This window comes from Sebastes umbrosus, chromosome 23 (assembly GCF_015220745.1).
Source record: "Sebastes umbrosus isolate fSebUmb1 chromosome 23, fSebUmb1.pri, whole genome shotgun sequence".
Classification (NCBI taxonomy): domain Eukaryota; kingdom Metazoa; phylum Chordata; class Actinopteri; order Perciformes; family Sebastidae; genus Sebastes; species Sebastes umbrosus.
In genome coordinates, this window is record NC_051291.1 from 18,169,326 (window position 1) to 18,189,030 (window position 19,705).

Here is a 19,705-nt window from a genome sequence, read left to right on the forward strand (position 1 = left end):
AAATATAACCCCTTGGCCCCAGATGGTTATCAGTCGTCAGATCGATAGCCAATGGGTTCCGAGATTGATATCTCCCTAAACGAAACCAAGAAGGTTGTGTCTAAACCTTAACCATAGCTTTGGCAGACGTGAAAATATTAATATGTTGCACAAAGACATGGTTTTAAGTTCCTTTGCAAATGCAGCATATTTCTATCAGTTGGGCAAAAGGAATGAACACAGTGTTGAATTCTTCTTCAAGGTTTCTTTTTTACCAAAATACACATCTCTCGAGGATTTCTGCTTGAACAATTCTAGACATGAAGTGAATTTTTTTTAGACTCTGCACTTTTGGGAAAACATTGGACCCACACCCAGACTGGTATTTGAATACAAGAGGATGAGCGGAAGTATCCCCTTGACCAACATTTGTGAAATGTTCAAAAAGAAAAGCATGTAATTCCTTAATTGTCTCAACAGTTTTCTCAAGACACTAATTTGCCATCGTGTTCATTGTTCAGAGCTGGACTGTTATGCACTGCCTGCACCACAAATGTATTCAATTCCCACACCTAACAAGATTTCAATGAAACTGCACCACAGAAGACACAATCTAATACATCTCCTCAAACCAACAACAACAACAACAAAGACCCATCCACGGTGCTTCGGCCACTCTCCATCCTGAGGGCATTTCCCACATCAACACACGGCTTATGGTTACACCCCACGCTGAATGCAATCATCCCCCCTCTACTATGCAGATGGTTTAGTGTCATTCTATCTGTAACTGGACTCGATGCCAGGCTCTGAGTGGGCCTAATGACTCCTAAACCCAAGTTGGTTAAGTGGGAATTCAACACCAGCGCCCTGCTGTAACCTAATCTCCCTTTAGACCACCTGGATCCACCCCGCGGGTTCAGGACACACTTGGCAGTGGCAGTGCGACAGCGCTATTTGCATTTTTAAAGCATTTCGATCAAGACACATACTGTATGTAGAGTTGTTTAGCTTTGACGACATGTTGTAGAGCAGATGTCAATGAGAAAAACATCATCACCGACACTACAAGCAGTAAATGTTCACGACTCAGAGCCACTGTTCTTTGGAAATAGCTGCAACAAATACTCCTGAATGATTATGCGTGAAATTCTTGGCAAAGAGAAAGAAAGAGCAGGGAAAAAAAGCGTATTTTTATAGTTTAACTGACATTTGGTCTCCGATGGAAATTGCACCATCGCTGCCAAAGAACTCATCCAAAGATCTGACTGAGAGCAATTTTATGCTAATACGGAAGATGTTAGAGGCTTTTTTATGTCTCAGAAGTTGTGTTTTTGCTTTTTTTTTTTCTCCCTGAAACAGCTAAATATCTAGGGGGATATTTTGTGTGCATTCTTGTAGCAGCAAATTTCTGCAACATATCCGTAACAGCTCCAGATGGTTCGCCGTAACATCTGTCTAACCTGACAAAACATAGCCTGCGGCTTGCGGCCATAAGGTGCATTATTGGGTTATTCTGGCACAAGGTTGGCTTCAAACCGTATAACAATCACCGGCTGACAGCGCGCACACTGAGACTAGACAAAATGAGTGTCTCCCCTCCCACACATGACTGACAGACTGTCTGTGTCCGTGTGCTCCATCGCTACATTCTTCTTTGCGGGGTTTACCCCAACACGCGGGGAGAATTTGTGGCACCGGGGTCCCGCCAAAGTGTATTAACGAGTCGGATAGGCAGACGGTGAGAAACAAGCGGGAAGACAGACAGGGGCAGTGGGATGGAACGGACTTGAAACTGTGTTTGGCGACTGATAAGTGATGGGAGGGAGGAGGAGGTTAAGAAGGAGAATGAGGGGGGATTTAAAGGACTTATTGATGGCTCGTCTTTTCTCGCTCTGGTTCTCTCCCCTCATGCTTTACTACTGCACAATCCCTTTATTTTCTTTCTTTCTCACACCTTTTCTACCTTTTCCATTTTTCCACTGCACCGCCACCCTTCTCCCTCTACCTCCTATCATCTTGGCCAGGCCACTTGGCCGATTGGTGCGTATGGTAATCAGCTAGAGGCTGATAACAACTGATAAGTCCACTTGTCAGGCGCTGAGAGCTTGAATGACATTTTTACATAGTCGTAAAAAAGAAAAAACACATCGTAAAGCTGATGAATGGATGGACCCTTCTGTGTTGTACATGAATGTACACAGTATGTGCAAATAGGCATATCTACCTCTTAACAATGCCGTGTAGTTGTGTGTGCATGCATCATGTGTGTGGAAGGGAGGCAGGAGGGAGGGGGGTGAGGAGTGTCACTCTGCCCACATAAAGGGCTTTCATCCTGGGCTTATCAGAGCCAACGCAGGGGGAGATCGTTGGCTGGTGGAGCGAAACGGCGACTGTTGCTGTCCCCCCCCCCCCTCTATATGCCGGACCCGTCTTCCCCTGACTTTGTGATTCCCCACCCCCACACACACACACACACTCAGCAAGAAAGTGGTTTGTTTGCTTACAGTCAGGCAGACAGATACACAAAGAAAGACACCAGCTAGACATAGACATCGATGTACAGAATGACAAGCTGTCTGTCATCCACACAAAATCAAAAATACCTCACCAATCTAGTCGATGTAGAGAATGACAAGCTGTCTGTCGTCCACACAAAATCAAAAATACCTCACCAATCTATTCCAATTTCATATTGTTAACACACACACCAGGTTCCTGTTTCCCGTATTAACCCGGCATTAACCCGACACTGAATAATCACCCGTTTCCTGTTTCCAGTGTTGGCCGGCGACCAGAAGACGTGCTACCCACGGCGCCGGCGACGGGGCCATATGCACCTCTAAATCATGCGGTATTACCGCCACGCTGTGCTCCAACGAGCAACTATAACCATGATGGAAGACACCAGATGATCTGTGTTCAACAGCAGAGTTCATTTCCATAATGCTACGTTAACATTTTTTAGGAGGGGAAAAACCATTACACCCTAAGTTTATTTTTTAGCACCTCTAAAAGTGTGATCGTTAATTTTCTTTTCTTTTTTGCGGTAGATAAATATAAGACCGATTTAAATGCGAGCAAAGATGTATGTTTTGAGAAAGCTGTTGCGATATAAAACTGCCATTCAAACCCCACACACAGCAAGCGTCTGTGTATGAGAGAGAGAGACTTGTCAAGTGGAATTACACTTACAGGTGAAAAGGTCAAACTCACTGACCCTCGCAGACAGGAAGACAAGTTGTTGGGCCGAAAAATACGGGGAAAAATGGAAAGGTCACTTCATTCTATACTTTCTGAAAAAGCTCAAACTCCCATCGGAAAAACAGAGACAGGCAGTTCAGGACCAATGTTGTGCCTCTCTGGTATACGTGGACAGCTGATGAATCAGGTGATACCACCTCCCTTCATCCCCTGCTGGTCATCTGTAGCACATTTTATGACCCAAAAACATCATTCAGAGGTGAGATCATCTGGGAGCAGAAGATTATATTCATGAACTTGAATCCCAGACTTCTCTGTCACACATTCTCACTCTTAGATCACAGGAATATTTTCCATTTCCACTTCTCTCCACAACCTCTCTGGCCGATGTAGCACCGACATATTTCACATCCCTATTATCTGGATGAAAGTCGCGGTCCAGGTCTTGAGGTGGCCATATGGAGGTGACGGCTGTGTGAGTCTGACCACAGCTTCCCCTCTCTCTGTGTGCCACTCTCTGGACACCATAGGGTGGTGGCGGGAGGCGGGATGAAGGGGTGACATGTCTAGCCCCCTCCATGCTGTCTAACAGGCTGGACATGTGGCACAGCATCTGTGTCCCGAGGACAGGCTCACACCAAGTATTGGCCTGGGTCACACCCGTACACACCCACCACGTATGTCCAAAGAGGGGAAAAGAGGTGCAAATCAAACTTAAAAGGTAATATAATATCCTTGTGACTGTGGTATATGTATATGATAAAGGAAGTTAAATAAAGCGATGAGAGTACAGGTACAGTTAACAATGTCGTATGATCAAATATTGCGTTCCACAAGACATGAAATGTGTGCATGTGTTAGCCTTTGTCTTCCTCATGAAGTCCAATATGTTCATGCATCGTTTCCTATATGTATGGGTTCGCAATTTGAATCCCATTAACAATGAAAACACAAATACATTGCTGGAAAAATGCTGACATAATTAATAATAAGTAAGGGGTTTGATACAATAAATTCCAGCCCGTTCTCATTCCCAGGGCGTCAAATTCCGAGGCTTTGTCACGCGGCCATCTGCGTTCGGTAGCGCCGCACAAGCCAGTATGAAACGCACCAGGCGTTCCATCAACTATAATTTAAACCCATCTGTGGCAACAGTAAATGCCCCAAGAAAGTGCGCTGGGAGTGTGGTGACGTAGTTTAAAGAGCGAAAAGACACACATCGGGCAGGTGGGAGGGGAGGTGGATGGGTCCAACAAACACAAGGCTTTCATCCAGGTGACCACTGTTCGTGTCCCGTGTTCACAACGTTCAGTGTCATTTTTACTGTACAAATGTAGTAGTTTTAACCCCAACCACGTAGTTCTTTCCTAAACCTAACTATAAGGGTTTTGTTGCCTAATCCTAAAGTGACGCCAAGGTAACAATAGTGGTTTTGATGCCGAAAATAAAGTGACGCCAAGGGGCGCGACAAAGCAGCGATATGTGACAAGTTTGGGTGAGAACGTGTTGTAAATGCCTTTATGATTAAAACTTTAAAGATTGTATGCAATATGTTAACCAACATCCAATAGCTGAACTGAGCCACACAATGAAATCAACCACATCTGACTCAAACTGCACTCAACAAACAATGCTTTTGTTTGGTTTGAATCTTAATTAATCAGGAATTCACCCATAGAAAACAAACTTTACTTAGCAGTAATGCAGAAGAGATTGACACAGAGTAGTTAGTGGCTTTTGCAATGTTGTGTGATACAATAGTGCTGACTTTGGTACAACCAAAAAGGACAAAGCCCATGTGTCCAGAGAGGCTCTGAAGCCCAGAGGCTGTGGGACAATTTAACACAGCCACAAGCAAAATACAAGGAATGGCAATTTCGCTACGGCCAGAATGGAGCCCCGCGGTGCGAGTGTGCACACAAAATCACAAATGAAACGTTGAATGTAAATGGTCTGACGAGAGTCATAAATCTCTCAGTGTGGCCGCTGGGCAGCGGGGGTCGTGCAGCCAGCAGTCCTGTCAGAATAGTGCAGCTGTGTGAGCGTAGATAGCCGGCGTGGTGTGGGAGACACTATGAAGGCCTCAGGGCTGAAACCTGGAATTGGCCTCTGAAATGCTCTGTTAGGTGCTGAAGTTGAACAGGTCTGTTCCAAACACTATATATCCATTTTGGGGGGGGAAATCATTAGGCTTCCATAAGTCAAAAATAGCTGCAATCCATTTTGTCATTGTTTCATCCAATAAAGACATTTAACACCTAAAGGCCTATTCACACCTGAATGTGGCACAGCAGAATTAATCTGCATGTCTTTGTGAAATACTTGGTTCTATAAGCTTGGTGACAGAGTGACTAGTTGTTGAACTACTGTAGCTGGCAAACAAGCTGCTAACTAGCCAGCCGCCATGCTAGCGCTAGTCAGTCACGATAGCTCCCCGAGCTTCTTTCTATTTTAATTGTTCTGCAAACAATTCTCCTCTGTAGAGTGGAGGTGCGACGTATAGCTAATGAGCAACAATAGCTTCCTCTATTTTGGAGTTTCCGTCCCCTAAAAGGTCAGCGTTGTCAAGACGGCTTGCTATCGGTCAGCGGCGCAAATTTAAGGGTCAAAGTTCATCAGACTTAAACTCAATGTGAAAAATGTGCACCATGGTTTTACAAAGAGAACTGTTGGAGTTGGAGGCGGGCTCCACTTCATTCCTATGAGAGTTGCTCAGTGGCACATGAAGCCAAAATGGCTCGACTGCCGAGTGATAAAGTACCCGACCATCTTTTGCAACCATTGGGCCCATATAGCAGGTGCATTAGTGTTTTCTTTAACTCCGCCTCCCAGCCCTCGGTCCAGCCTCATTCTCGGTCTCATTCATATGAACAGAGGAAGGGAAATAACTCAGGATTCGGCTATAGGAGCATGTTACAGCCGATCAGACTGTTGTCAGGCTATTAAACAGTCGCTATAAGCCCCATAGATGTGGGTCAATAGGGGCCTACTACACCCACTAGTAGATTTTATCATCGTCTCACATGGTAGATCACCAAAAGAAGGTATAAAAGAACACAACAGCGACTTCTAGCGACCATATAATTCTGCAAAACACAGGACTTTCACTCAGGAGACAGGAGTTCGCATCCCGTATGAAACCAACAATGTGTAGTTGTCATTGTGTTCGTAGTTATTTCAACCGAAAACACAATGTTTTCACCTAAGCTTAACTGTGTTTTTTGTTGCCTAAACCTAAAGAAGCCTTTTTGTTTGCAAAACGTGACATTTCATTCCATTTTACAGCATGTTAGAATGTGTTGCTTTTAAGTTTCAGTTTCACTTTTACAACGTAGTAGGCGTAGTAGGCCCCTAATGACCCACATCTATGGTGCTTATAGCGACTGATAACGTCTATTTAATGGCCTGATGACAGTTGAATCGGGTGACTTTTAGGACCTAATGATTTCTCAAATGTCTCATTGCTAACGAGAAACCACATTGGTTCTGGATTCACCGACCAAGACACAAGGGAGTGAGACACACACAGGAGGAATACATCACCAAAGTATCTAGGGACGAAAGAGAGAATTACAGTTCGTGCAAAGCTCTAGTCCAGCGCCACTGTGCACCTGTTCTATCCCTGCTTTAGCTACAGTATCAGCATCCTTTGTTTTTCCACTGGTATAATGAGCAGGTGGTGTCCGGTTGTGTAGCACCGTTGGAAGTACAACAGAACAAAAACACTTTTAGAATAGTGTTGTGTGTGTGTGTGTGTGTGTGTGTGCCAAAGTAAAACGAGAGAGGGGAGAAACAGATTGCTGAGAGGGAGGAAGCCAGAGGGGGAGAGAGACTAATGAAGGTTATAGAGAAGGAGAACGTATGAGAAAGGAGAGAAGAGAAGAAATGAGTCTGGAATGATAAAAGAGAGAAGAGACAGAGGGATTGTTGCGGAGTCTCTCTGGATTTGCAGAATCCCCTCAGCCTCGAGTTTCGGGACAAAGTCACACTGACACACTTACTGCCTGGTGAGCTCTCTTTCTTTCTTTCCTCTCTTTCTTTTGCACTGGTACTGAGAACTGTAGGTGTTCGCCGACTGTCACATATACACCGCAGAGCGTTTAACCGTATGCTCGCTCACACACACACACACAATATACTTGGACGTCTGCCACAGTGCCAGGACACCTACAGTGTGGTGCGGAAATAGGAGGAAACCAAGGTTCACTTTTATGTTCTCCACACAAACACCATGCTTTATGACACAATCATGCATCTGCTGTTATGTTATGCCAAATGAAAACTGCCTGAGCTATAGCTGTTATATATATGTTAGATCTTTTTTTGGTGCCATATGTGAAGTCTAGTACATAAACCACTAAATACATAGAGTATGTATGTTAAGCAGCGTACGCTCTACATGTTATTCTAGATTCAAAACTTAAAGAGGACCTATTATTCTTTTTTTTCAGGTGCATACTTGTTATTGGGGTTTCTACTAGAACATGTTTACATGCTTTAATGTTCAAAAAACACGTTACTTTTCTCATACCAGCTGTGTTGCAGCACCTCTTTTCACCCTCTGTCTGAAACGCTCTGTTTGAGCTCCTGTCCCGCCCTCTCGAAAAGTCCAGTCTGCTCTGATTGGTCAGCTGGCCCACTCTGTTGCGATTGTTCAAGTGAACAAAACTCTTTGGACTCTTTGCAGCTAGGCAGGTATTATGCAAATGCGTTACTTGGTGACATCACCACATTACAGAAGAAAAGGTGAGACTTCAAGTAAGGTGTTTCAGGCAGTTCAGGAGCAGTGTTTCTGTCGGGGAGAGTAACTCCGTTTGGCGTGGACTTTGAGCTTTGCAGGCCTTTTACATGCACAAAAAAACTATATAACACACTACAGGAAAGGGAAAAGGCACAAAGCATAATAGGTCCTCTTTAAAGGAATAGTTTTGCTGGCGCCAATAGCTAGCTAAATTAGCATAGAGGACTGGGAACACGAGGAAAAGCTAAAGAGAGAGAGTGGTCATTTTTACACTTTGGTTTTTGTACAGATTTGACAAACAAGATGGTGAACTTTAGAGGTGCTGGTGGGTTGATTTTGTTACCTTTGAACAGAGCCAGGCTACCTGTTTCCCCCTGTTTCCAGTCTTTGTGCTAAGCTAAGTTAACCAGCTGCAGACTCTAGCTAAATCTTTACTATACAGGCATAAGCGTGGTATCAACCTACTCATCTAACTTTCATCAAGAAAGTGAATGTATTTCCCAAAAATGTCAAACCATTCCTTTAAACAATATTATTTATCATTACAATTTAGTCAGCCACATCCTTTTACATATCTTTAAATAGTCAATTAAAGGTTTTCAATTCACCTTAGCGGTATCAAAGGAGCCATGACCTCCTAGGGTTTCCTTTAACTGACATGGTTAATTTTCTTGCACACCACCCAGGCAGGCAACACAGACATCCACCATCTCATTAAAGCATGGGGGCATTTAGTCAGAGAGCGTAATGAGCTTCAGACTGCAGCGCTGTGAGCAACGTTCATGAAAGCAGCGTGTAGCAGCAATGGAGGGTTGGTGTCGTGGTAATGTATTTCTCACATTTTACAGAGCCCATAAAAAGATCATCAACATCAAAATACAGCCTTACTGTCATTATTATTGGACACAGTTAGAGTTTATTTCCCACCAGGGCTATAAATGTACACACTTTGGATGGTAGTATATGATATGATGACAGTATATTTTACATAACAAAACTAGCGCTCAACAGAACTGCTCACTCTCATTATGCTGTATCCAGTTACCCCTCGCTGTCTGTAACCGTGTAAGATACTAAATGATGAATGAGTCCTCGCTGCTGGCTTCGTATTCGCCCGTACTGTACTTCAACAACAGAGAAAACCCGGAGCACGTGTTTCCCCACAATCAGCTCCACACATATCGCTGCTGTAGAAAACCATATACCAACACTTCACATGTTTATCTTCCTCTGTATGTGAATTTAAAGCTCACATTAACAGATGAAACATGTTCAAATACAACTTTTTCAGAGGTTAACAAACACATACTTTTCTTCTATATCTAAAAGATTGGCACGTTGGAGATATGTGTGTTTTTTTATCGGTGGTTTCACACTTGCTGACACTTCCTATCTAATCAACACATTCCAGCCAAGCCCAGTGCAAGATGACAAGTTATACATTCACAGTGTTTGACTGCTCATTATGACAACATGAGCTTTTTGTCAAAGTCAAAAAACATATTTCTTATGTTTCAATTTCTGCCTATATATTGGGTGAAATTCTATGAATTAAAAAGGGGTCAAAGGTCAATGAACTCATTCAGCACATAATGGGACATCCTTCTACTATTTTTTTACATGACAGCAGCGATGTGAAAACCGTCACGTCAAGTTAGAAGAAGCAAAAAAAAAAAAAAAAGTCCAGTTCTGACAGAGAGGAAAACAGCAGAGAACACATTTCGCTGGTTCTTCTTTGAACTATATTGCTTCTAGACAGTCACAGGCGAGAGGAGATGTGATGAATTCCCCTGGAGCCAGCGCGGGAAAAAAAAAAAAAAGAGCTGAACTTGTTCTCACATCTCTTGCTGCTGAGGAGAAATAACTAGCTCCACTCACTTTGATGGAGAGAGCAATACACACACACACATATTGTACACACACTGGCTCTCCGCCTGGCTGCTTGGAAATAACTCATTTTTCTATATTTCTCTCATGTCCCAATCCCATTTCTTTCCCGATTTCTCTTTCTCAAAATGACTCTGACTCTGATTCCTGCTACCATCATAACCATCAACCCCTCTGAAGTTGATGATGATTCCCACCATCTCACCTCCTTCCTCTTATTTCTTTTAAAGTCTCACTCACCTGTGCAATCTCATACAGCAGTTTGTAGTGTTCCTCCCGTTTCTGCAAGGTGCACAAATTGCAGCCCATTCTAGTTGTCAGGGAAACAGTGCAGAGTGCCCGCCGGAGTGTGTGTGCGCCGTCTGCCGTGTGTGTGAGCTCTCCCTGGGGCGAAACACACTCGGGCTCCTCTTCCTTTGGCTCCCCCACTCCTCTTTCTCATCCGTGTATCCTCAGAGATCCCCCTCTGTTGCTCCGAGCACAGGAAACACACACATACACACACACACCCACGTGTATCAGCTCACTGCTTTAGTAGAGTTCCTTCAGTGTGTGTGTGTGTGTGTGTGTGTGTGTGTGGGGAGTGTATCAGTGGTAAAGATGAGCAAAAAGCACCTGGCTTCTCTTTGCCTGTCACTCCTTCCCTTGATTCTCACTTGCATGCCTACATACACTCTCCACCACCTCCTCTGTCAGTGTGAGCACACGCTCGTACGGCACACACACTTTTGGCTCATGGAGACACACCTCCTCCTGTGGCAGGCTGCCTACACATGCTCCTACTCCACCGGCTCATGAATAGACAGCGTCCTCATTGGCTGTTTAAGGAAAAAGGGGGCTGGGAGAAGAGGGGAGGGGACTGGTCTTATCTTGGGCAGGTTCAGTATCTGAACATCAGTTGTTGTTGCATGCAGGCGAAGTGGAAGGCTGCATGTGTGTGGATCTGTATTTGTATGCTCAAGAGTACAATCTGTTTCCACCAACATGCAAAATCCCCACATTTCAAGGAAGAAAAATTCAATAAAAGGAGTATAAATGTCATCACTAACAGTTAATCAAGTTACTGAAAGGGCTATTTGTCTGCGCCCACATTTGACAACTGGATTTGGCATAGAAATCAATCTCATTTGGATTCAATCAGATAGCCTTTTGCACTCAGTACAATGGTTGGAGGGGTGGTGTTTAGTGGCCGGCATAGATTTACAGTCAGAGAGTGATAGTCACCAAACAGATGCTCCCCCTCTCTCTCACTCTCGCTCTCTGCCGGCAGTTAGACAAGGGCACCGGACTGGGCTGACACACACAGGAAGAAACACAGACCCGTATTGATTGGCTTCAAATTAGCTTCCAGCCCAACTGGCCCCTCTCTCCACCGGGGGGTGAGGGGACAGAGGGGGAAGTGAAGGAAAAAAGGGAGAGGGGAGGAGAGGATGGAGGACTCCACGATGCTGTTAAGATAAATTGAGAGAGCAGTGATGGTATTGCAACCCTGTCACACGAGAGATGATGCTAATTTGCCACAGCAAATGTGTTGTGACTGAAAGGCGAAGCTGCCCAGAATACATTTTTAATCAGCGTAATGAGGAGAAGTTGTCGATGAACATTTTTATGGTTATGTTTAGGCACTTGGTTAAGGTTGGTCTTGTTCTGATATTGAAAAAGTGATTTGAAAAATGAGTCAATTCGTTAACATTTAAAGGGCCAGTGTGTAGGATTTAGTGGTGTGGTTGCAGATTGCAACCAACTGAGTACCCCTCCGCTCACCCCTCCCTTTCCAAGACTGCGGTAATGAGCCGCCTAGTGCAGAACTGTGGTAACACCGCGGTATCTTTAAGGACCTTCGCTTCACTCAGAGGCCATCCTTACCATGATAACACTACCGTAGGAGCAACGGAAGTCAGACGGCAGCTAGCAGTACCACGATTTTGCACTCTACAGCTCGCGTTACTGCAGGTTTACAAGCGTGTTGTAGAACTGGTGGCCTTCAGGAAACATAAATATACGCTAATAAAAACATAGTTATCAATATTATACTCTTTTCTGCTAATTTTCGAGGGAAGATAAAACAGTTTTTGGACATATCTCTGGAAACATTGTCTAAGCTTCAGGGGGCAGTTTGAAAAACGTCGTTGATAGGTGCGTCGTCTACAAACATTAATAGCTCTGGTTATGACCCATTAGTGATTTAAGACATATGTCCCTTTACAACATTAAACATTTGACTCATCACGCTGTTAAGTTTGTATTTCACTCGGAAAGTGGAAGCTAGCAAGCTAGGCTAACTAGCTTCCAGACAAAAAGTGGACCTAGATTGTCACTAATAGATACTTTTGCTTCATGTAATTTCAATACCCACTGAGTCAAGTACAAAAGTCAAACTAAACACCAAGGATGGTTTCTTTGAAAAAACACAGGATGTAAACCCAACTCATCAATGTTAAAATACACAAGTCCTGACCTATACTTTGTATGCCGCAATCTACCTGGCTGCCACATATAACTTGCATGCAGCACAGAAAGGTAGCACTTCCTTCCTGGAAAACATGTTGCCAATGATTATAATCAAGACATCAAATATGTGTCCCCTGAAAATGGAATTTCAAGGAGACAGTGTAAATTAACATATAGTAGTCTTTAATTTGTTCCCCTGGACATGCCTACAAATATCTTGTTGTTTGTGTTCTGTCTCCTGGCATTTATGAAACTGCCAGTAGGAGCATTACAAAAAAACATATTGTGTTGTCCTGAGGAAAGTTCAGTCTGCTCTTTGTAAGGACAGCCTTCAGCGTCACAATGGGAAGCATGGCACTGACTGACTCAATGCCTAACAATCTTTTGTACTGTGCGTTTTCAATAAACTCAAGTGTTTATGTGCCGAAAAGTTTGAATATTTCTTTCTTTTCAAGAGGTCAGTGCAGCTCTCCCTGTAAAATTATTTATTTTACAATGAAATGCGCACATTGCACCAACTAACGGCATAAAATCTGTTATGGAGCATCCACTCCAGAGGCAGATACACGCGGTCTGCATGACAAATAGCCGTCACCGCTAACACTATATGAGCAGAGAGCACAGATGCGTCATCCTCCTTATCACCAGTCATGCAGGTACAAGGACCGTAGTGGTTCAGTCAAGGGCGTCGGAGCAGATCCAGATACAGCCCCCCAGATAACACTTAACCCTTTCTCTCCGACCACTCCTGTCCCTTTCTGATGAGGTCACCGCTTTCCTCGCCGACCCCTGAAAGTCACTTCTCAGGGGTGACATCACCGCCCTAATGAACTTCAGGGTTCTTATATTTTCTTTTGTTCATTTTCTTCTCGTCTGTCAGTCTCTCTCAGCACTCTTTTCCAGTGCTGATATTTGCAGTCTGAGTACAGGATTAGCAATATTACCAGACTCTGGTTAAACCGCCACTGTGATCATCCATAATCTCAGATTTGCTGACGGACACAGAGAGCTAAACGTGTGTCCAGAACACACAAACACACCCTCATATACCCAATAAAAACCTGAAATTTCCCATCTTGGTCCACCATTTTTCACTGAAAGGAAAGTAAATTTGATGCACAACGTTTCTACAGAAGGTGACATCATCATTGTGATCATTTACGGCCTATCACCGTCCCTTTTTATTGTTCATATCACCCGCTTTCCATCATGTCTACAATTCCTCTCCTCCATTTCATCACCCGGTTCTATTGCCTCTGCGTACACGAGACACCGGACAGATGTCTGGCTCATGTTCTCATATAAAATTGAAGAGACTCGTATAACTTTAGGAGATGTGGGATTTGAACCCTGCAGATCAGACATTATACGGAGAATATTGCACAAACAAAATGCACTTCATCGCATTTGATGTCTGACAACTGGACTGGCAATGCGGCGGCAGAGTGGTGTCATACCTGTAAATTTGCATGTTCAATAAAGTCTCTTGACAGGTAGTTAACTTTAAGGTGAGGAAGGCTGGCTCTGGTCATTTCATGTTTTATGGTAAAGTCCGTCAGTGTGATCTGACAGTCAGTCAAAGGTTAACCAAAAATAGCTTGCTGCAGGGGGAAAGTGTTGCACTTCAAAGGAAGCCTGAAACGCCACATTAGCATAATGTCCTATATGGCTGTGATTGAAAGAAAATTGGCCACTCCGCACGTTCCTCTCTGAAAATATAAACTTGTTAGGTAAGCCCTGAACCATTTCGGCCTTGAATCTACAGTAAATCTGAGTATAAACTTTTTAAAAGAAAATTCTGAAGGCAGTCAGATTTCGAGGTATAGCAGGTAATTACAGCTGTGTGAATCCCTCACCAAGATGTTCAAAGGCCACAGTATCCTTGACGACAGACAGAGCAGTGCGTCATGGGTAGAGAGAGCGGATCTAATCAGGAACGATGATCACGCATTCGGTCTGTGCTCAAAGGCCTGCCCAGCAGAATACCAACAAACTGCTGTTAAATTAGTTACCGCTGCAAAACTTTTCTCTCACAAAGTTGCCTTGAAGCACGTCGGCGTATAGACGCAATCCCGGACGCGACGCAACGTTAGCAGACTGAAAACACCTCCAGGACTCATAAATCTTGGTTTTATGATGATGATCTGAGAGTGTCCTTTATGCAATGTCATTTATGATTCTCTTGGTCTCAGTTGATGTTCAAAGTGGCACCAGATTCTGTTTCGGAGAAGTCGGATACGGAGCTTGAAGCACTATTTTTATGTTTTATGCTTATGTTTCATCCAAACTTGGATAATGCAAATGCTAATAGGTTCTGATTAGGGCTGTCAAAGTTAACGTGATAACAATGCAAACTGGTTTTAATGCGATAAAGAGTGACGATACTGGTATCATATGAAACTAGAAAAACCTAAGGGATCCATTGGTACCAACCATGCCATATTAGCATGTTGCGAACAAGCCTAAAAAATACTCCAAACTTACTCTAAATTTTGGCGAGGAAAAACTGGCATGGCCATTTTCAAAGGGGTCCATTGACCTCTGACCTCAAGATATGTGAATGAAAATGGGTTCTATGGGTACCCACGAGTCTCCCCTTTACAGACATGCCCACTTTATGATAATCATATGCAGTTTGAGGCAAGACATATTCAAGTCAGCACACTGACACACTGACAGCTGTTGTTGCCTGTTGGGCTTGCTTTGTTATGATTTGAGCATATTTGTTATGCTAAATGCAGTACCTGTGAGGGTTTCTGGACAATATCTGTCATTGTTTTGTGTTATTAATTAATTTCTAATAATGAATATATACATACATTTGCATAAAGAAAGCCTATTTTGTCATGTGTTCATCTTGGCAGCCTAGTGTTTCCTTGTGTTTCCTCTGTTTCCCTGCCCTTTTGTCTCCTGTGTGTTTTTTCCCTGTTTGTCTAGTCTGTCAGTGTGTCGGGAGGTGTGGCCTTCCTCCTCCTCCTCCTCCTCCTCTGGGCGGGTTCGGCTGGAGCAGCTGTGAACAATCAAATCATCACCTGCAGTATATATACCCCGGTTTTCCTGCTACTCGTCGCCAGATCGTTCCGTCGCCCTCCGTGGTAGTTATCTAAATCAGGCTCCCTTTTTGTTGCTCTTGTTCTTGCTGTTGCTCTCGTCTTTTGGATTGTTTTGGACTTACCTCGTTCTGCTCTGTGCTCAGGTCTGTGCCTCTACCAGCTGTGGCTGCTACCTACCTGCCTGCTCACTCCTGCACTCTGCTCCTGGATCAACCTGGAACCTTTTGTTTGGTTAAAATAAATATTCTTTTGTTCATACTTCAAACTCTAGTTGTGTGCTGCATTTGAGTCCACGCTGTTGTCGAAAAACCAGAACATAACATATTTGCTCTCTTCCATGTTGATATGGGTACTAAATACTTAATTCTCCCTTTAAGGTGCGTTTTCAACAGATAGAAAGTGTTTGATTAATTTGCGATTAATCGTCATTAACTATGGACCATCATGCGATTAATCGCGATTAAACATTTTAATCCATGCCCTAGTTCTCATGTTAATCTTCAAATAGTAGAAACTAGACTTGATTGCATTGTCCAGTCCAATTCAGCTGGTTTCACTCGCTGCTGTTATGAAATGGCTATTGTCAAAAGATTCAATCAATTCTCCACCACCTGTGGTGATAAAGTTTGCTTCTAATGTGACTTTTAGATGTCACGCCATGTATTGAAAGATCAATGCAAAAACAGCAGCATTTCTACTAGCGTAGACAGCTGGGCGTCTCAAAGCCAATGGCGTGAGAAGAGCCTGAGGGCGACTCAATAGCCATAACCCATACATTATTTAACACTCTGAACCATTCATCAAGGTAAAAACACGATTAGAGTGCTACTTACAGCGCGCAGCTAAAGGCCGAGGGGAAATGATGGTACGTGATGGTAATTGAAAAGCGGCGTCCTTTTCTGTTTTTTGTTCTAGTAATTACATTGTAACTATTCATTACAGTCTAATTACTTTGCAGGCCAGCGTTCAGATTCAATCCTCATAATGACTGTCTCTCGTCTACTCATTGTCTCCTGATCCCGATTGTTGAAAGCAAAATGACTGACTCTGTAAAAAAAACAGAGCCCGAGTGACTCCAGTCGTTTAATTATCAAATAATGAGCAGAGTTAGAAGAGAAACAAAAGGCGGTCAAGCCCACAAAAGTGAGGAAAAGACAAAATTGGGATCCATTCAACAAAACGCAGAGGGACCTTTTTGTTCAGAATTTGCAGACTGCCAGTTGGGCAAAACTCATTCATTACTGAGTTGTTGTAGAAACAGTGTGTTTAATGTCCAATCTTCTTATGTTCCCTTTGAGCAGCCGGGCAAAGCGAGGTAGACACGTGCACACAAATTCACACATATACACAAATGGACATAATTAAACCGCTCAGAGTTTGGCATCAGACGAACCGTGGCAGCTATTAAAACAAGTCACATCGCTGTTGAATCAGTGGCTAACAATTTCTTTTGTCACTGCTCCATTGAACAAGGCTATTTAGAAAAGCAAATGGCAATTCTTGAACCACTGTGACCACACCCGGAGGCAGCGTTTCCCCCCTTCCTTGCTCACTATCCAATATAGCAACTTAACTACCACAGTGCAGCATGACCAGGGGGAATTTGAGACCCCTAACAGTCTCTTTACTCGATAAGCTAGCAGCCAAACTGGCGTCTGACCAGCTGACCTCACACCACGTCGGCTGGGCAGGGTCAAGTAGCCCATAAGGGTGGAGATGTCCTCAGGCACTGGGACACAGGTTCAGATTTCCCTCTGCAGCTTTTCCTTTGACCATTGAGCAGCTTGAATGCACTCAAAATTGGGCTACAAAGCATTGAATACCTTTTATTCAACTGAAAGACATTTACCTCTTGGAAGAAGTGGCAGTTACTCCACTCCAGTGATTTTCCGAGTCTGAACTGTTTTGTACCTTGAATTGTTTTTTGGCATAGCTCAATGGTTGGCATTGGCTGTCCAATACATTGGTTTAGACTGAAATATCGCATCAACTATTTGATGGATTACCATGAAATTTGGTACAGACATCCAAGGTGACCAGAGGATGAATCCTAATGACCAAGGCTTATTGAAAGAGGCTGGGACACTGTCTTGAGCTAAGGGGTATGACACATGCGCAGTGTAACTGGAGCTGCGGTAATGCATTGCTATTGGCTCAATTTTGGCGAGTGCAGGTTCAGGTTCAGGTTTAGGTTCAGGTTCAGTTGACTTTATTTGTTCCCGTAGGTAGATTTGTTTTGCAGCAAAAGGTGCAGACCAGATTTTACTGCGCATGAGTTGTTCCCCAAAGATATGACGCGATGATGATATGGCGTGACATCTCCTCTTTGCTAATGACTTTTTTTAATCCCCTGACTTTTCCTCTAGCGCCACCGGCAGGTCAAAGTTTTCACTTATCCAGTGGAATATCTCAACATCTACTTGGTGGATTGCCCCAAAATTCTGTCTAGATTCATGGTCCCCAGAGGATGAATCCTGCTGACTTTGGTGACCCCCTGACGTTTCCCGGATAACCTGGACAACCGTAGGGTTTTCGGTTGTGAAATGTCTCCACAACTATTGGACAGATCGACTAGAAATTTGGGACAGACATTCATGTCCTCCTCAGGATGAATTTTGGTGAGTCCTTCACTTTTCATCTAGCAACACCATCAGGTAAAAAAAAATTGTCATTTTGAGCATGTTAGCATGCCGATGTTAGTATTTAGCTCAAAGCACCACTGTGATAAATTACAGCCTCATAGCGCCGCTAGCATCTTGTTGCCTTTCATTCATTCATACTCTGATTATCATCCATTCCAACAAATAAATATAGCAGTGAGTTGTGATCACAGCATCTAAAGCAATTGGAGCTCATCTGCCACACAGCTGAGTCTCAGGGTTCCACCCACGACCAACGTGTGTGTGCATAAAAGAGATAGAGAGACATTACTATCTGTGCTTTTTAGCCTTAGGGTGTAAATATACACTGATACTCCCCCGTCTGCGCACACACACATTTACACAGGAGCGTTGCTGGGCTCTGGGCCTGACCCTGATGTGTTAACCCAATAGCATAGCTCCAATAAAACTGATTAGAGAAGTCTTCCCCTGCTGCTCCCAGGTCCTGCTGCTGGACTAATGGCACAAGTGGGCCTCTTAATCTTTCCTCAACATCTGTGCCAGTATTGAACCATAAGAATGGATGGAGCACCAGGGCCGAGAGAGACCCGAGGGAGGGAGGGAAGATGGATAAAACAGATATATATCTGTAGACCAATAGATACCTAGATTTGTCCATCTTTTTATATAGTTTCGCTTCTCCATCTGAATGCTATGCACATCATGCTCTCCTCCACTTGATGCAGAGTGCAAGGAAAGCCAAGCCAGCTGTTCCTCCATTGTCCAGGTGCTTAACAGGATTACAGAAGGGCACAAGGCCAGCCTCTTCCACACACACACACACGCAGACACTTCCATACGCGGACTTAACCCTAAAAACTTCAAAAGGCAGGCCGAGAAGCACAAGGACACATCATACCTCGGCTTTACGGGCTTTAAGGGATGGAGTCACGCTTGGCCAAGCATGCAGACATTGTGTTATTGGGATGCTCAGTGTTAGAAAAATAGCGTAAATAAAAAATACCACACTGCAAAAAAAAAAAATACATTGTATTCAGTCATCCAGCCTTGGGTTCAGTATCATATCTTCACATTATTCTTGAAAAAGTGAAAGGCAACCTGGCAGTTTCTAAATGTCTTGTCATTGTGCTTTGACATTTTCTTCTTTCTTGAAAAATCATTGTCAGGTATAGCAGGTTGGTTCAGCACAATATACTCACATACAGGGTTCAAAACCAGGGTTATAAAGTGCTTCAAATTAAATGACAATGCTAACATGCTAATGTTTAGCAGGTATAGTGTTTAATATGTTCACCATCTTAGTTTAGGGTGTTAGCATGCAAACATTTGCTAATTACCACCAAACACAAAGTACAGCTGAGGCTGATGGTCGTTCATTTTGTAGGTATTTTGATCAAAGTATCGGACATATTGAAATTTTTACCAGACGATGGAACTAGATGAAAAATTCAGGGGATCACCAAAGTTATTGCAATTCATCCTAGGTGGGATATGAGTGTCTGTACCAAATGTCATCCCAATCCATCCAATAGTTGTCGAGACATTTCACTAAAAAAAACACAAATGTCAACCTCATGGCGGTGCTAGAGGAAAAGTCAGCGGATCACCAAAATCATCGTCCTTTGTGCAGCGTGGATATCTGTACCAAATTCCACGGCAATCCATCCAATAGTTGTTGAGATATTTCAGTCTGGACCAAAGTGGTGGACCATCCATAGAGCCGTGACTCTAGCATGGCTAAAAAAATGATGCCAGAACTAGATAAACCA

At 43.5% G+C, this 19,705-nt stretch overlaps 1 protein-coding gene across 1 annotated transcript in view; it reads right to left on the minus strand.

Moving 5' to 3' along the window:
- The window catches only part of pdzrn4 (PDZ domain containing ring finger 4), a 45,303-nt gene extending 34,797 nt beyond the window's left edge, over positions 1-10,506 (minus strand). Inside the window, exon 1 of the mRNA XM_037759825.1 lies at positions 10,052-10,506. Within this exon, the coding sequence (XP_037615753.1) occupies positions 10,052-10,120 (69 nt within the window). The 5' untranslated portion in view covers positions 10,121-10,506. The remainder of the gene's footprint in view (positions 1-10,051) is intronic.
- Between the last annotated feature and the right edge of the window lie 9,199 nt (positions 10,507-19,705).